At 51.2% G+C, this 17,586-nt stretch overlaps 1 protein-coding gene across 4 annotated transcripts in view; it reads right to left on the bottom strand.

Moving 5' to 3' along the window:
* The window catches only part of LOC147009339 (uncharacterized), a 152,736-nt gene that overhangs the window by 15,811 nt on the left and 119,339 nt on the right, over positions 1 to 17,586 (bottom strand). The window contains exons 1-3 of one of the 4 annotated variants that reach the window (XM_085861699.1): positions 10,720 to 10,993; positions 10,174 to 10,345; positions 4,477 to 4,617 (exon numbers count right to left, since the gene is read on the bottom strand). In XM_085861699.1, coding sequence (XP_085717825.1) covers positions 4,477 to 4,617; positions 10,174 to 10,324 — 292 coding nt within the window. In that variant the 5' untranslated portion in view covers positions 10,325 to 10,345; positions 10,720 to 10,993. The other 3 variants (XM_085861698.1, XM_085861700.1, XM_085861695.1) reach the window with 3 other exon arrangements.

The following is a 17,586-nucleotide window of genomic DNA, read 5'->3' as shown; positions in this document are numbered from 1 at the left end:
CGCAGTGGTTAGGGCAGCGGCTTGGGATCCAAAAGGTCCTGAGTTCAAGCCCCGTTGGGCCACTGAATTAATACACCAGGGGGTTGACTCAGCCTGTCATCCTTCCGAGGTAGGCAAAATGAGTACCAGTATACTGGGCCGGTGTATACCCCGGTTAAAATAGGTGTACCATGTCCCTGTGTCGTAAGAGGCGACCAGGGTTGCGTCAGGAAGGGCATCCGGCGTAAAACATGTGCCAAATCACTATGCGGATCATAACGGATGATCCGCTGTGGCGACCCCAAAAGGGAGCAGCCGAAAGAAGAAGAATAATCTTGAGGTCATTCCCCACCTAAAGTCTTGAAACCATTTTACTCTATCTCGAACACATTGCTCGTGGCATCCCCTTCTCGTTTGTTTTTACGCTGATTTCATCAAAGTATGGATAATCCGAGGAGTGCGAAATGCCATATAGCCTTTATGACGTATTGTTCCTGGAATGTTCCAGAGGAAGTTTTGCACCAAAGGTCATAATCCTTGACCTTTGACCTTTTAAAGTTCACAAAGGTCAAATTTTCAAAGTTGTGGGAATCGAACCGGGTTTTCGACTTTCTTCGACGAACTAACTCCAGTAAGCTATAACACGTATCCTGTTTCCTTATTTTAATATCCACAACATTGTTTTGTGACCTTTAAAGGTTATGCAAAGGTCAAATTTTGAAAGTTGTTGAACGAAACCGGGTTTTCGACATTTTGCAGCTAATAACCGTCACTCGTACCCACATCATGTTGATCATTTTTATAACTTGGTCAAAAATTATCACATTGTCTCATCCTTGACTTCTGAAACAATCTACATCGTCAAATACCACTCGTGAACCATTGTCGTCTTCAGACTTGTTGGTCTTTATTTTGCTTACAAACTTCATCGGGATCTTTGTGGCCTTAATGCCTCTTGGGGTTGAAAAGGGTCTGAAGGGTTTTAGGGTTTCAAAGGAGGGTCTAATGCAATTCATACACATACTCACGTTCTGTGCAAACAAACTGACAAACAGACCCAAATGCAATACCCTCTCCTCTGGCAAAGTTAACAAGGGACACAATCCAAGAAATGGTGTGCATTTTAATTTCCCACCCAACAAAACCTGATCTCAGATGTCAAAGAAATATTCCAGGTTTAACACATTGTGGCAATGTAAACAGCAGATTGTAGATATGCTCACGATTGTGACAATACTGAGAGGCGAGGGCAATATTGGAGAACATGATCACAGTATTTTGAATGCGTTGTGAGCAATTTATACGGCTCGATGCAACAATCATGGTACGCCTCTCATTTCACATGTTTAGATAGTCATAAACCTATCTTTCACACCTGTCAAGTCCCAGTAGCCTTACTTTATTTGTTCTTTCCAATGCTATTTCCCGTGTGTGTTCGTGTAACAGAGACTTTTCAAATGTTGGCTTTATATGTCTGTTCAATTCTGAGTAAAGGCCAGAAATACAAAGAACAAATATTTCTGGGTATATTATAAGAAACAATATTCCTGTCTCATGAAGCCCACTTGATTTAATACAATTTAATAGATTTGTTATTCCACAGAGATTGCAACAAAATCATTTCATCTATCTATAATTCCAGGTGTTTGTGTGTGTGTGTGTGTGTGTGTGTGTGTGTGTGTGTGTGTGTGTGTGTGTGTGTGTGTGTGTGTGTGTGTGTGTGTGTGTGTGTGTGTGTGTGACCGCTGTTTCTCGACAACCATTGGTCCGATCTAATTGAAACTTGCCATGTGTAATGCTGGGGACCTGAGGATGTGCCTTTTCAAGGTTTGATATTAATCGGACAAGTGCTTCCCAAGTTATCACCATTTATTTACCAACCAATGGCATGACACGTTGCTGTGGCCATTTATTTGCCAACCAATGACATGACGCGTAGGTGTGGCTGCGTAGGCCGGTGTGCGGCCGGCCGACGATGATGTCACGGGCCGTGCCGGTCATGGCAAGCAAAGACAGAGGTAAACTTGATTTTAACATGGATTTTAATTAACTGTGTGTGTGGAAGTGTGGTTGTCGCAAGAACTCGAGAGCAAAGGAACGGCCTGTGTGGTTGTCGTTTCTGGCTCGCAGCTTGAAAGTATTTTTTTTTCTTCTCTTCTCTTTGTGTTTTTCCTTGCTATGACACTGTGAAAAGGCAAAATACGTTGGTGCTAATTGAATAATTGGCCATTAAAACTAAATTGCGAAGAATCGTAACTGCGATATTCGAACTTCCGGACAGTGAGGACTTAACTTCCGGACTTCCGGATCATGACAACTTACTGTATTCTTTCTCGATTTGTCGTCTTACTGTATTCTTTCTTTCTCGATTTCTGTACTTTCTCGATTTTCTTAAACACAATGCCCCAATCCAGTCATCGTTTACGACAGAGAAGGAACAGCCTGTATGGATGTTTGAAAGTTTTTTTTTTTTGGGGGGGGGGGGTTTGCACATACGGGCACGCGAGAGCGAAGGAACGGCCTGTGTGCCTGTTTCTGGCAAGTGGTTTTTAAGTTGTTTTTTTTTGCACGTACGGGCATGCACGAGTCTATAATTCCAGGTGTGTGTGTGTGTGTGTGTGTGTGTGTGTGTGTGTGTGTGTGTGTGTGTGTGTGTGTGTGTGTGTGTGTGTGTGTGTGTGTGTGTGTGTGTGTGTGTGCGCGCGCGCGTGACCGCTGTTTCTCGACAACCACTGGGCCGATCTAATTGAAACTTGCCAGGTATATTGCTGGGGACCTGAGTATGTGCCTTTTCAAGGTTTGATATTAATCGGACAAGGGCATCCCAAGTTATGGCCATTTATTTACCAACCAATGACAGGACACGTTGCTGTGTAGGCGTGGCCGATGCGCCATTTAGTTACCAATCACAGGACACGTTGCTGCGTAGGCATGGCATTGGGGAAGAGATCCTCAGCCGCGTTCCCTATTATGGGTTACAACGTACGGACTTCCGGATGGTGATGACTTTGTGTATTCTAATAATTGCTCGATTTCTTATGCGCATTTATAGATAAACACAATGTCCCAATCCAGTCGTTGTTTATGAGAACGAAGGAACGTCCTGTGTGGTTGTTGTTTCTGGCTCGCGGTTTGAAAGTTTTTATTTTTTTATTTTATTTTTTGCACGTACGTTTTTTTTTTGTTGTTGTTGTTGTTTTTTTCTCTTCTCTTCTCATTGTGTTTTTCCTTGCGATGACATTGTGAAAAAGCAAAATACGTTGGCGCTAATTGAATAATTGGCCATTAAAACTAAATTGGGAATAATCGTAACTGCGATATGCGAACTTCCGGACAGTGAGGACTTAACTTCTGGACTTCCGGATCGTGACGATTACTGTATTCTTTCTCGATATATCGACTTTTTTTTTTTTGTATACCTTGTCGAGGCTCGTATGAGAGCTAACACACAACGCACATCAAGGGGGGCATGAGACAGGAGGGGAGGGAGTGGGAAGGACAAAATACTGGGGAACAGAGACATTTGGAGATCTGTGGAAGGGAGAGGGATGGGATGGGGAACATGGGGAATAGAAGATGGATATTACAGGGAGCTTCAGGAAGGAAAGCAGGGAATTTGAAGGAGGTGGGCTTGGGTGGATTATCGGGGGTAGAAAAGATCGAGGATTTGGATGGGGGATGTGTGTGTGTGTGGTGGTGAGAGGTGGTGGTGAACAGCTGTTTTGAAGGCCTGGAGGAAAGTGCGAGATTGAAGAGAATGTGGAAGTTGGTTCCACAGACGGGGGAAAAAATTGAGGAATGAATGAGTGCAGGTGATCAGTGATCCTCCTAGATTTAGGTGGTTTCACCACAAGGGGATTTATGGTGGACCACGTGCACTTCCGGATCGTGACGATTACTGTATTCTTTCTCGATTTTTTTTTCTCGATTTAGAAAGAATACAGTAAGTCGATAAATCGAGAAAGAATACATTATCGTCACTGAATGGATTGAGGCCTTGTGTTGAAAGAAATCGAGAAAGTACAGAAATCGAGAAAGAAAGAATACAGTTTCTCGATTTTTGTACTTTCTCAATTTCTTTCTTGATTTTCTTAAACACAATGCCCCAATCCAGTCGTCGTTTACGACAGCGAAGGAAAGAAGCTGCGCGTCATGCACGCAGAATGGAATCTAACGAATCACGAGCTGCTCGCTTGACACGCGACGCAACGCGTGTGACAAGGCATTGTGCAGCTGAAACGGATGAAGAACGAACTGCTCGCTTGGCAGACAACACTGGATGCGAGGCAAGGCGCCGTGCAGAAGAAACGGATGAAGAACGAGCTGCTCGCTTGACACGCGACGTTACGCGCGTGACAAGGCATTGTGCAGCTGAAACGGATGAAGAACGAGCTGCTCGCTTTGCACGTACGACCACGCACGTATGGGCATGCACTCGTCATTAAAATTCCAACAGGTAAAAACAGTGTGATGTGTTCTCTATGAAGCTCGGCTTACCCTCGAGCGGCTGAGCAGCTTTGCAGAACTCCTTGGGAGGAGAATCATGTGGTTCCTGCTTTGCATTCTGATTGCTCAAAGTATCTTGGGAAGTCTGAAAATAACTTTGGAAAGTTTCCATTGTCCCCAGATGAGCTTCACCTGTAAAACATTTGTCAATTTGTGTCATGAGAAATATCACTGGAAGATTCTTATTTTTATTCAGCTGCGAAGCCTTTCAGGCTGGGTATCCGATTGTTTTTCTGTATGTTTATTCTAATATTATTATTATTACTAGTGCGGGCCCATAGGTGCGTGCCAGTAGGTGCGTGCCCGTAAGTTTATTCTAATATTTATTAGTAGAAGCGAGAATATTCTAATGTTTATTCTATTATCATGATTATTATTATTCCGCTGACATTTTGGGGGTTTATTCCCTTTTCAATTCATTACCTCCGCATCCGAAGGTGAAGGTGTTTATGTTTTCACCCTTTTCTGTCAGTTTGTGTACAGGATATCTCAAAAAGTTGTTGACCGATCCGGATGAAATTTTGTGGACAGGTTTAGTGTGTGACAAGGACAAACTGATTAGATTTTGGTGAAGATTCAGGTACGACTACTAGAATTTTTAAAGTGATTCTTCACCATTGAGAGATGGGGCCGAAAATGATGGAGAGCATGATATCTCAAAAAGTTGTGGACGGATTCGGACGAAACTTGGTGGACAGGTTGGGTGTGTGACAAGGAAAAATTGATTAGATCTTGGTGAAGATCCGAATCCAGATCTGGATACGAGAATTATTTAATTTTAAAGTGATTCTTCACCATTGAGAGATCGGGCCAAAAATGATATAGTACTGTGTGGCATGATATTTCAAAAACGTATTGGGCCTGATATGTTATCGTGGATCAGACATTACATGGCGGAGGTATGCGCTCTACCGAGTGCCCTTCTAGTTTTCTCTGCAACCGCTTGTCGGATTGATACAAAATTTTCACCCGAGGAGCGACGACTCGTGCAGAAATTTTTTTATAATTATAATGTCATAGATCACGTGGTGTGGCAGCCATGTTTGAAAAAGGGGAAAAAAAAAAAAACTTTGGACCACTTTATCCCTGAAAACGCTCTATGGGAAAGCTTGAAATTTGGCACATGTCAAGTACTCCCCATGGCATGCAAGTTTTGTAGAGGATGATTTCATTGGTTGGCCTTCATGATGTCAGAATTTGATACGTCAAATGCTTTATCAGATCAGTTTGCAAATTGAGTGTTGTCGAGCAAAAAAATTGATGACGTCATAGGTCACGTGGTGTTGTAGCTATATTTGATTGAACATAAAAAGCTTTTAAAATCTTAATCTCCAGAGCGGTTTACCAGATCGATCCAAAACTCCACACACATGATCTAACAGCCTTGGGAGATATAGGGTGTAAATTTTAAGGTTATAGGTCAAATTGTTTGGCAGTTATAATTTTTTGAAGAATTAACCTTTAAAAGTCCTCTTCTCCAGAACGGCTGGACAGATTGAGGGGAGACGTCACACACGTTCCACAAGTCTTGGGGATACCCAGGGTGTTCGCAAATAATTCATCAGTAACATGGTATGGTAATCATGTTGGATTGAACGAAAATCTTAAACAAGTTCTTTCTCTTGAACTGCTTAATCGATTGCCATGAAACGTCACATATTATCTTGCAGTCATGGGGAATATAGGTTTAAAATTTCATCCTGATCAGACGCATGGTCTAGCAGCAATAATTATTAAATTTTTGGGTTTTGGGTTATTTGTGAAAAAAATGTTTTGGGAATAAGGATCACTTGGCTGTGCCTGGATGGCTTTGAGGGTGGAGGAGTGGCAACTGAAACTCTTTGGTTTTTCATAATATATTTATAAGCTCCATCAAACTGACAATTGCATGGTACTGATATCTGGGCTGATGTAAAGGTGTGCTCTGGTGCAGGTACTACAGGTGAAGTGAGCTGAGTTGTTAGTCCGTGCTGCTAGTCTTGTGGTACCTTTCATGGTGCGAACATGAATTACTTCATGTTCACTGTTCAGGATATTTAGAAACCAATTCATTTTATTCCGACAACGGCCCCAGAAAAAGGGCCAATTGCGTACACAATAAATAGATTGAACGTGGCCTGTTACTTGGTCCAGAACTCGTCAATCCTGCATCGGAGAGAGAGGTTTGGGGCCTCATTAGATTGACGAGAGTACCGGTTTACCTTGTAGAACCACGGTCCGAACATTTATTACTTCGCGTTCAGAATAAACTCACCCCACAAAATAAATTCCTTCTCAAACTCCACATTACGTTTTACATTCCTTCCTTTCACCTTCGTCACCTGCATCAAAAAAATGCAGACAATGTGGAGATGGGGCGGGACGGCGTGGAGATGGGGCGGGATGACGTGGAGACGGGGCGGGGCGGCGTGGAGACGGGGCGGGGCGGCGTGGAGACGGGGCGGGGCGGCGTGGAGACGGGGCGGGGCGGGCCGGCGTGGAGGCGGGGCGGGGCGGCGTGGAGGCGGGGCGGGGCGTGGAGGCGGGGCGGGGCGTGGAGGCGGGGCGGCGTGAAGGCGGGGCGGGGCGGCGTGGAGGCGGGGCGGGGCGGCGGGAGGCGGGGCGGGGCGGCGTGGAGGCGGGGTGGGGCGGCGTGGAGGCGGGGCGGGGCGGCGTGGAGGCGGGGCGGGGCGGCGTGGAGGCGGGGCGGGGCGGGGTGGAGACGGGGCGGGGCGGCGTGAGACGGGCGGGACGGCGTGGAGACGGGGCGGGGCGGCGGGAGACGGGGCGGGGCGGCGTGAGGCGGGGCGGGGCGGGGCGGCGTGGAGGCGGGGCGGGCGGCGTGAGGCGGGGCGGGGCGGCGTGAAGGCGGGGCGGGACGGCGTGAGGCGGGGCGGGACGGCGTGGAGACGGGCGGGGCGGCGTGGAGACGGGGCGGGGCGGCGTGAGACGAGGCGGGCGGCGTGGAAGCGGGGCGGGGCGGGGCGGCGTGGAGGCGGGGCGGGGCGGGGCGGCGGCGTGAGACGGGGCGGGGCGGCGTGAGACGAGGCGGGGCGGCGTGGAGATGGGGCGGGGCGGCGTGGAGGCGGGGCGGGGCGGCGTGGAGACGGGGCGGGCGGCGTGAGACGGGGCGGGCGGCGTGGAGGCGGGGCGGGGCGGGGCGGCGTGAAGGCGGGGCGGGACGGCGTGGAGGCGGGGCGGGACGGCGTGGAGACGGGGCGGGACGGCGTGGAGACGGGGCGGGGCGGCGTGGAGACGGGGCGGGGCGGCGTGGAGACGGGGCGGGGCGGCGTGGAGACGGGGCGGGGGCGGGCGGCGTGAGGCGGGGCGGGGCGGCGTGAAGGCGGGGCGGGACGGCGTGGAGGCGGGGCGGGACGGCGTGGAGACGGGGCGGGGCGGCGTGGAGATGAGGCGGGGCGGCGTGGAGATGGGGCGGGGCGGCGTGGAGGCGGGGCGGGGCGGCGTGGGGGCGGGACGGCGTGGAGACGGGACGGCGTGGAGACGGGAGGGGCGGCGTGGAGACGGGGCGGGCGGCGTGGAGACGGGCGGGGCGGCGTGAGGCGGGGCGGGGCGGGGCGGCGTGGAGGCGGGGCGGGGCGGCGTGAGGCGGGGCGGGGCGGCGTGAGGCGGTGGGGCGGCGTGAGGCGGGGCGGCGTGAAGGCGGGGCGGGACGGCGTGAGGCGGGGCGGGACGGCGTGGAGACGGGCGGGACGGCGTGGAGACGGGCGGGGCGGCGTGGAGACGGGCGGGGCGGCGTGAGACGGGCGGGGCGGCGTGGAGACGGGCGGGCGGCGTGGAGGCGGGGCGGGGCGGCGTGAGGCGGGCGGGACGGCGTGGAGACGGGCGGGGCGGCGTGGAGACGGGCGGGGCGGCGTGAGGCGGGCGGGGCGGCGTGAGGCGGGCGGGTGGAGGCGGGCGGCGTGGGGGCGGGCGGGGCGGCGTGGAGGCGGGCGGGACGGCGTGGAGGCGGGCGGGACGGCGTGGAGATGGGGTGGGGCGGCGTGAGAGGGGGCGGGAGGCGGGTGGGGCGGCGTGAGGCGGGGCGGGACGGAGACGAGGCGGCGCGGAGAAGGGGCGGGGTGGCGTGAGGCGGGGTGGGGCGGCGTGGAGGGGGGGCGGGACGGCGTGGAGGCGGGGCGGGACGGCGTGGAGACGGGGCGGGACGGCGTGGAGACGGGGCGGGACGGCGTGGAGACGGGGCGGGACGGCGTGGAGACGGGGCGGGGCGGCGTGGAGAGGGGGCGGGGCGGCGTGGAGACGGGGCGGGACGGCGTGGAGATGGGGCGGGGCGGCGTGGAGAGGGGGCGGGGCGGGACGGCGTGGAGACGGGGCGGGGCGGCGTGGAGACGAGGCGGGGCGGCGTGGAGATGGGGCGGGGCGGCGTGGAGGCGGGGCGGGGCGGCGTGGAGACGGGGCGGGGCGGCGTGGGAGACGGGGCGGGGCGGCGTGAGGCGGGGCGGGGCGGGGCGGCGTGGAGGCGGGGCGGGGCGGCGTGAGGCGGGGCGGGACGGCGTGAGGCGGGGCGGGACGGCGTGAGACGGGGCGGCGGCGTGAGACGGGCGGGGCGGCGTGGAGACGAGGCGGGGCGGCGTGGAAGCGGGGCGGGGCGGGGCGGCGTGAGGCGGGGCGGGCGGCGTGAAGGCGGGGCGGGACGGCGTGGAGGCGGGGCGGGACGGCGTGGAGACGGGGCGGGGCGGCGTGAGATGAGGCGGGCGGCGTGGAGATGGGGCGGGGCGGCGTGAGGCGGGGCGGGGCGGCGTGGGGCGGGACGGCGTGGAGACGGGACGGCGTGGAGACGGGGAGGGGCGGCGTGGAGACGGGCGGGGCGGCGTGGAGACGGGCGGGCGGCGTGGAGGCGGGGCGGGGCGGGGCGGCGTGGAGGCGGGCGGGCGGCGTGGAGGCGGGGCGGGCGGCGTGGAGGCGGGTGGGGCGGCGTGGAGGCGGGCGGCGTGAAGGCGGGGCGGGACGGCGTGGAGGCGGGCGGGACGGCGTGGAGACGGGCGGGACGGCGTGGAGACGGGCGGGCGGCGGCGGAGACGGGCGGGGCGGCGTGGAGACGGGGCGGGGCGGCGTGGAGACGGGGCGGGCGGCGTGGAGGCGGGGCGGGCGGCGTGAGGCGGGCGGGACGGCGTGGAGACGGGCGGGGCGGCGTGGAGACGGGGCGGGCGGCGTGGAGGCGGGCGGGCGGCGTGAGGCGGGCGGGTGGAGGCGGGCGGCGTGGGGCGGGGCGGGGCGGCGTGGAGGCGGGCGGGACGGCGTGGAGGCGGGCGGGACGGCGTGGGAGATGGGGTGGGGCGGCGTGAGAGGGGGCGGGAGGCGGGTGGGGCGGCGTGGAGGCGGGCGGGACGGAGACGAGGCGGCGCGGAGAAGGGGCGGTGGCGTGAGGCGGGCGGGGCGGCGTGGAGGGGGGCGGGACGGCGTGGAGGCGGGCGGGACGGCGTGGAGACGGGCGGGACGGCGTGGAGACGGGCGGGACGGCGTGGAGACGGGCGGGACGGGCGTGGAGACGGGCGGGGCGGCGTGGAGAGGGGGCGGGCGGCGTGGAGACGGGGCGGGACGGCGTGGAGATGGGGCGGGGCGGCGTGGAGAGGGGGCGGGGCGGCGTGGAGAGGGGGCGGGAGGCGGGGTGGGGCGGCGTGGAGGCGGGGCGGGACGGAGACGAGGCGGCGCGGAGAAGGGGCGGGGCGGCGTGAAGAGAACAGCACGTACCGTGTCCCGACTCGTGACCCTCGGGTGGAGCGATCCTGGACCCGCAGTCCGTGTGAGAACCTTCCGGACCGAGCACGTTGCTTCCATCGCAGATCCTCGTGGATCCCGGAGGGTTCTCTCTGTGCTCCTCATCCGAGAAATCTCGATTCATGATGCCCAGTAACGTAGAGTACTACACAGTAAAGTAAAGTGAAGTGAAGTGAAGTAATGTCCAGTAGTGGACAGTGTCGTGCAGTCCAACATAGTTTAATGCAGTCCAACAACAACGTGTGAGTGAAGACAGTGCACTCACTGAAGCGATCCCTGAAAACGAGTTTACTCATCAATTCCAATCCGCAGATTCGCCACAGATCGACGACGTCGTTAAACACATTCGGATTTTGTTTAAAAACTAAAAACGAACAAGAATTCCTGATCGAACCCGAATGGAGAACGAGAACCCACGGGCTCGTGTTTGAACCTTGAACATCACACTGGGACAATCAGAGCTTTCCGAACATCTTTACTCAAATGCGTTCTGCGGTAACTCGTTCATTTTTATCTCACCTGGATCGTCGTTCCGTGGAGCCCATGGGATGGTTATTAACACCAGCAGGTTACCTGTAGCTGTATCGGACGGGTTCGTACCTGTTTCACCTCAAATAAGTAATTTTTATTAACATCCGCAGGGTACCTGGCTGTGATGGTTTCGTTCCTGTCTCATCTCAAATGAGTAATTTTTGAGGGTGTATTGGTCGAAACGGGAATTCAAGGTGAAGTGATGATGTGGACCGTGACACGTGATACATATTGACCAATACGCAATGGTGGTCCGCCAGAGCTCGATTTAAGTTCAACAGCCCCCTGGGACATTCGAGTAGTGGAGACCCCTCCCACTACCAATGTTGAAATGTCGTGAGAAGAGGAAAAAAAAATTAAAAGAGCATAACTGTGTATAGATCTATTAACGTTTCACAACACTTTTTAAAAAAAAATTAAGGTAAATTAAAAGTATAAATACTTTAAACTAGAAGCTGATGGGCCGGATCTGGATTCGGACCTGAACTAAAATTTAATCAGCTTGGTTCTGGTCACCCAATCAACTGACTCACCAAATTTCTTCCCAATTGGTCCAAAACTTTTTGAGATCTTTTGTTCACAGACAGACAGAAAGAGGTGAAAACATCACCTGCGTCCACCTTCGGTGGCGGAGAACACAAACCAACCGCCAACTATCAAACAAAAAGAGGTGAGCGAGAGGGGAGAAATCACAATGAACTGGAAAAAAAAAGGGAGGGCTTGGGAATGGGTTCATGAGGGATAGAAAAGATCATGAGTATGGATGGGGGATGAACAGCTGTCTTGAAGCCTTGTATGGGTAAATGAGACTGAACAGACTGGGGAAGTTGGTTCTACAGGTGAGAGAAAAGAAGAACGAATGAATGCAGGTGAGAGGTGAGCCTAGATGTTAGGGAGTTCAACAAGGAGAGGGTTACTGGCAGACCATGTGCACCCGGCAGAAACCTGGGAGGGTAGAGAGGGACAGAACCAAGAGAGGGTAGGGAATGCAAGACCAACAAGAAAGAGCAGAGATTGCAAACCCTCACCACTAATTGTTTTGTGTGGTGTTTGTGTACAGGTGTGTTACATGATTAATAAGACATAATTCGAATTGCCACTTTATAAATGCTGGCAGTGGATGACAGAGTACCAAGATGTCCCGCTTTGATCGGACACCTGACCCTGACACCTGACCCTGACCCATGACGTTTATTATTATTCAATTTAATTCAGAATGGGATTAAAATAAATTACATTCAAATCAAATGGAAGACCAAATAGGTACAAGTCCTGCATTGAAGTAATCAGAAGGAACTCGAACAAGCAAATAGTAAAGATGAAGTCATCAGGAGGAACCTGGATAGGATTCGGGTTTCAGCTGCTACTCCTCTACCCTCAAACCCATCCAGGCACAGCCAAGTGAGCCTAATTCAAAAAATAAAGTAATTTTAAAAACCAGATTAAAAAAACTAAATAATTCTGGCTCCCAGACTGTGTCTGATCAGATTGCAATTTAAAACATGTATTCCCCATCACGACTCAATCATATTTCTGAAGTTTCACGTTGATCGATGAAGCAGTTTCAGAGAAATAGTTTTTTCTTTAAGATCTTCGTTCAATCCAAGGTGGCTCTCAAACCATGTGACTTATTAATTATTCATGAACACCCTTGTATCCCGAAGGCTTGGGGAACATGTGTGTGAAGTTTCCCCTCGATCTATCCAGCCGTTCTGGAGAAGGAGTTTTTAAAGGTTTCAAAAATCAAATGCAATCATTATATTAAAAAAAAAAACATAGGGGCAATACCCCTGAAAACTCACCTGGGAGAATGATCATACTGAGGAGGAAGTCAACGTAGGACAGAATCAGCAAAATGTACCAATGAACCAATGTTTTCGGAAATATCTACTTTGGGGAGCAACCCCCCCTCTATAAATCCCCTTTGACCCCGATTTCTTTAATGCTGTGAACAAGCTTTAGTATATCACGGGTGATGAAGGTTGTGGTCAACTTTCATCGAAATTGTGTCTCGAGTTTCTGAGAAGGCAAATACCTCTTTTAGAGGAGGGGGTACCCTTGGGGCAATACATATATTGTTGTGGAAATGGGCCCTTAGTGGGCTATTAAATATGGGATTAGCCCAGATTTCCCCTTAAATGCATGTTTAGCCAGGTTGTTTGGTAATCGGACATTAAATGTGTGTCGGAATGTGTAGCAGGTGGTCCAGTGTTCATACAGTGGTGGTGTACCGAGAGGCGCCTTCTTTTTCCTTCCCCCCCCCTCTTCACCAGCCCCCACCCAGCGCTCTGACAGAGCCAGTCAACAAGACGTGCCAGCAACCCATTGGCGGAGAGCTGCTGCAAACCCGGACCACGGACTAATCACGTGTCCCCGGAAGTGGTCCAAAAAGCCTGCCCCAAAAGGCAAGACGAACTGCTTTTTTTTCCCTGTCTGCGATCTGCTTTATGAGGAGTCACTTGACCAGCTGTTCCTCCTTGGCCATGGATCCAGCATGCAGGTCATCCCCAGGTTCATCCTGAATCTAAACACAAAGCCTCTGACTGTCCTTACTCCCTGCACAGCTCGACCATATCTTTTCATCCTATCGATCCACCTGCAGAGTCCAACACCCAGATTTGGCCTAATCTGGTGTACAGGCCAGGCCTGGATTTTCATACTGGACCTTGTGAAAAACCAGCTGGAACACACCATAGATCTCACTCTCTTGTGCCGTCGATCTCACAGGGGCTGGACGCACCGAGGCTGCATGCGGTGGCTGTGCCGATAGGAGGCAGTCTCCGCCATTTTTGCCACGCTGCATACTCGGGCTGGGTACTCGAATCCGGCGACATCGGCTTGTCACGAGCCGCATTTGTGCCTTCCACACCTTCCCTCTCGTCCATGAGGCACCACCAAGTACTCCGTGTCTTGTATGCATGTTGTCCAGGCCTAAGGCTTATTTGTTAGGGCCCCCCTGCGAAACCTGTTTCCGTAGCTCCCTAGATAAGAGCGGGTTATAGATTAATTATAACGTTATCGCGAATGCTTTGCTTGTGTCGTGTTCCCCGATGTTTCCCCATTAAATCTGGCTGATTCAAACGAAATTTGCAGCACTGAATTTATCCATGCCACGCTGAAGAACAATAGCTCGATTTGTATTTAAAACCAAACATGCTACGGATTGCACAGACTTCGCTCGGTCTCTGATCAAACCCAGTCTGTATTCGGGGTATATCCCCAACGGGCAAAGCACAGGGGTACTTTGGTATCGTGATCTTAGGCGCGTGACCCGAGACCTGTGCCGAACTAGCCGGCGATATAACCCGTGAGACGGCAGTGCTGTTAACCGCCACCGAATCAATATATATATATATATATATATATATATATATATATATATATATATATATATATATATATATATATATATATATATATATATATATATATATATATATATATATATATATATATATATATATATATATATATATATATATATATATATATATATATATATATATATATGTATATATTATTGGTTCACGGAAAAAATAAGTGGCCACTATATTCGTTATTGTTGTGTGTCTGTCTGTCTGTCTGTCTGTCTGTCCCGAGCATAGCTCCGTGAGTTTTGATCCGATCCTGATAAAATTTTGGTGGGAGGTTTATATCATGATCTCGTTGTGTTTTCCTGAAAATGGGTGTGGTGCGCCCATTATGGGCGGAGCCACGCCCAAAAAACATGTGTTTTTAGGGGGTAGCCGATTTCAATTTGCATTTTCTCCAAGGGGGTTTGTCGAATCTGACAGGGGTTTCGGTATTTGGTTAGCCCAATGGCACCTGCATAGCCCCACAGAGCTCGATTTTATTTTATTTTATTTTTTTTTTCCATTTTCGTCCCAAGGTCAAGGTCACAAGGTCACGAACTTAGAAAATTGCGAATTTTGACCTAAAAAATTTTCTTCTCCAAGGGGTTTGTCGAATCTGGCAGGGTTTCGGTATTTGGTTAGCCCAATGGCACCTGCATAGCCCCACGGAGCTCGATTTTTTTTTTTTTTTCATTTTCGTCACAAGGTCACGAACTTAGAAAATTTTGACATAAAAAATCATACGACCGGCCAAACTTTGAAAGCTAGGATGACAATATTTTTATGCATAATCTTGAGGTCATTCCCCACCTGAAGTCTTGAAACCATTTTGCTCTATATCGAACACCTTGCCCGTAGCGTCCCCTTCAAGTTTGTTTTTACGCTGATTTCATCAAAGTATGGATAATCCGAGGAGTGCGAAATGCCATAAAGCCTATTTGACGTTATATTGTTCCTGGAATGTTCCAGAGGAAGTTTTGTACCAAAGGTCATAATCCTTGACCTTTGACCTTTAAAGTTCACAAAGGTCAAATTTTCAAAGTTGTGGGAATCGAACCACGTTTTCGACTTTTGACGAACTAACTCCATTAAGCAATAGCACGTATCCTGTTTCCTTCTTTTAATGTCCACAACATTGTTTTGTGACCTTTAAAGGCTATGCAAAGGTCAATTTTTTTTTAAGTTGTTGAACGAAACCGGGTTTTTGACATTTTGCAGCTAATAACCTGTCACTCGTACCACATCATGTTGATAATTTTTATAACTTGGTCAAACATTATCACATTGTCTCATCCTTGACTTCTGAAACAATCTACATCGTTAATACCGCTTGTGAACCATTGACGTCTTCAGATGTGTATATATAATATTATATCATCATCACACCATTTGAAAGCCTTTATCCCTGAGCTGGGGTCAGCTTTTTGCGGGCTTCAATCATGGTACCCTTTCTTGTGGTAATGTTTTTACAGCCGGATGCCCTTCCTGACACCAACCCTTTAGTCGCCTTCAACCCTGCATGGATGATTACCAGTATACTGGTGCTCACTTTGCTGACCTTCAGAAGGATGACAGGCTGAGTCAACCCCCCTGATGCTAACTCAGTGGCCAGCGGGGCTCAAACTCAGGACCCCAAGGGTCCCAAGCCACCTTCACCACTGAGTCACACCTGGCTCATATATTATTATATTTACTTTATAATATATACACATATATATATATATATGTATTATATATACGTATATATTGTTGCGGCCACGGGTACCGAGACACCAGCGTGTCACTCGGGAATTAATCCCCGGTTGTCCTCGGTAGAGCCGGACCTGGGGCCACCGCTCACAATTAACGTTATGGTACTGTGGGTTGTTTTAAAACCACGAACGCCACCCAGTTAACGAGTTCCCGTGTCCACCGTCTAATTATTCCGTTTAACTAGAGGTCACGTAGTAACCTGAGCGGGGAGCGCGCCCTCGGCAAAGCACCAATATTATTTGATTAGATTTTAATTAGGGCGGCCGAGCGTTTTAACCGCTGGTGTGTGCGACTATTTTTTGTCAAATCTGTGGTAATTACCTCCCAGTCTATCGAGGTTCGGACAATGCTAGACCAATGGAAGGAAAGGACAAACATGGAAAGGTTGTAAATTGACAAATGATTTATTAATAATAAAATAAATAAATAAAAATACTTTTTTATTTCTGAGGTCAATAAATGAATACATTTCAAAGCAAAATCAATCAAAATGCAAAGTGACAAAGAGCAGATGCTTCTTGGGAGCTGACTTACTTACAGCTAAACACAGACAAGGTAACCCAACAGATCATTCGGGGGTGGGGGGGGGGAGGGAGAAGAGTCACCTCACTCACCAGAGAGTAGTTGGCTGTGAAGTGAAAACGTCCTGAAATGGGTGCGTGCGTGTCACGTCCGTCGCCAGCACCTGGCCTTGCCGTGCACCCTCTCGCAAACACCCTTGAACACCAGTCGAAGTCTGGGAGGGCACCAAGATCATCTGTCGCGGGTTTAGACCCTGGTGCTGCGACACGGGCAGCTTCTCATACTTCACGAAACTGGTGACGTCCAGTGACCTACACAGTCCGTCGGTGACCGACCCGTGCCTCACTCGCCGTCGGCGCTGCTCACACCCATTCCCGCACCACACGCTCGCTTGCTCAAGCACTGGGAAGGACGAATTGTCTCGTTCTTGGCGCTGGTCAGACACCCACACACGCACCACACAATCGATTTCTTCTCCTTTATTGCGTACTTACACCCGCTTCTTGCTCGCTTCTCTCGCCCTTTTCCTCTCACTTCTCTCGCCCTTTCCTCTCACTTCTCTTTCACCTCAGAACGGACCTCCACTTCGTTTTATATCTGCGGGCCGTCTCGGCGTGCACAGTCCTTCCCAAGCTCACTCCGCCCCACTTGCGCACGGTTACCATGACGACCCATGCGCTCTCAAAAAAGGCGGGCGTCGGCGCTTGCGAAAGAACGTTGCTGAGGAAAAATAAGGGCGGGCGCCAGAGCTCGCGAAAGAAATGTGTGTAAACATGTCTGTCGTAAAGAAAAAATCTTCCCATAAGAGAGGGGATCTATCCTTTACCCTTCTCAACACATCACATTTAACCCTCAACGGCATACATGGGGTCAATTTGACCCAACATGCAGGTTTTTTGTGTGTAAAAAAAATAATATTAGCCGATATCAGCCCATGGTCTCTGTTTATCCTCACCCCATATATGTATGTTATTGCTGTAAAATTTAGCGAATATAGGGTAATACATATGGGAGATATTTGCAGGAGAAAATAGTGGGGTCTATATGACCCACGCTGGGAGAACTCCCAAAAAACATTTACATTCATAACTATGAACACTTTATCCCGTTTTCTTTTCTGGAATTGTTATTATTTCTCAAAGAACAATAAAGGTGTTTCCCAATTGTTTTCATACTGTTATAATCTGGATCATTCTGTGACAAAAAGGGGATTGGAATGGTTCCGGGA

This window comes from Eptatretus burgeri, chromosome 17, assembly GCF_056783735.1.
Source record: "Eptatretus burgeri isolate ZD-2024b chromosome 17, Ebu_testis_v1, whole genome shotgun sequence".
Lineage (NCBI taxonomy): Eukaryota > Metazoa > Chordata > Myxini > Myxiniformes > Myxinidae > Eptatretus > Eptatretus burgeri.
This window is presented reverse-complemented; position numbering and strand designations above follow the sequence as displayed.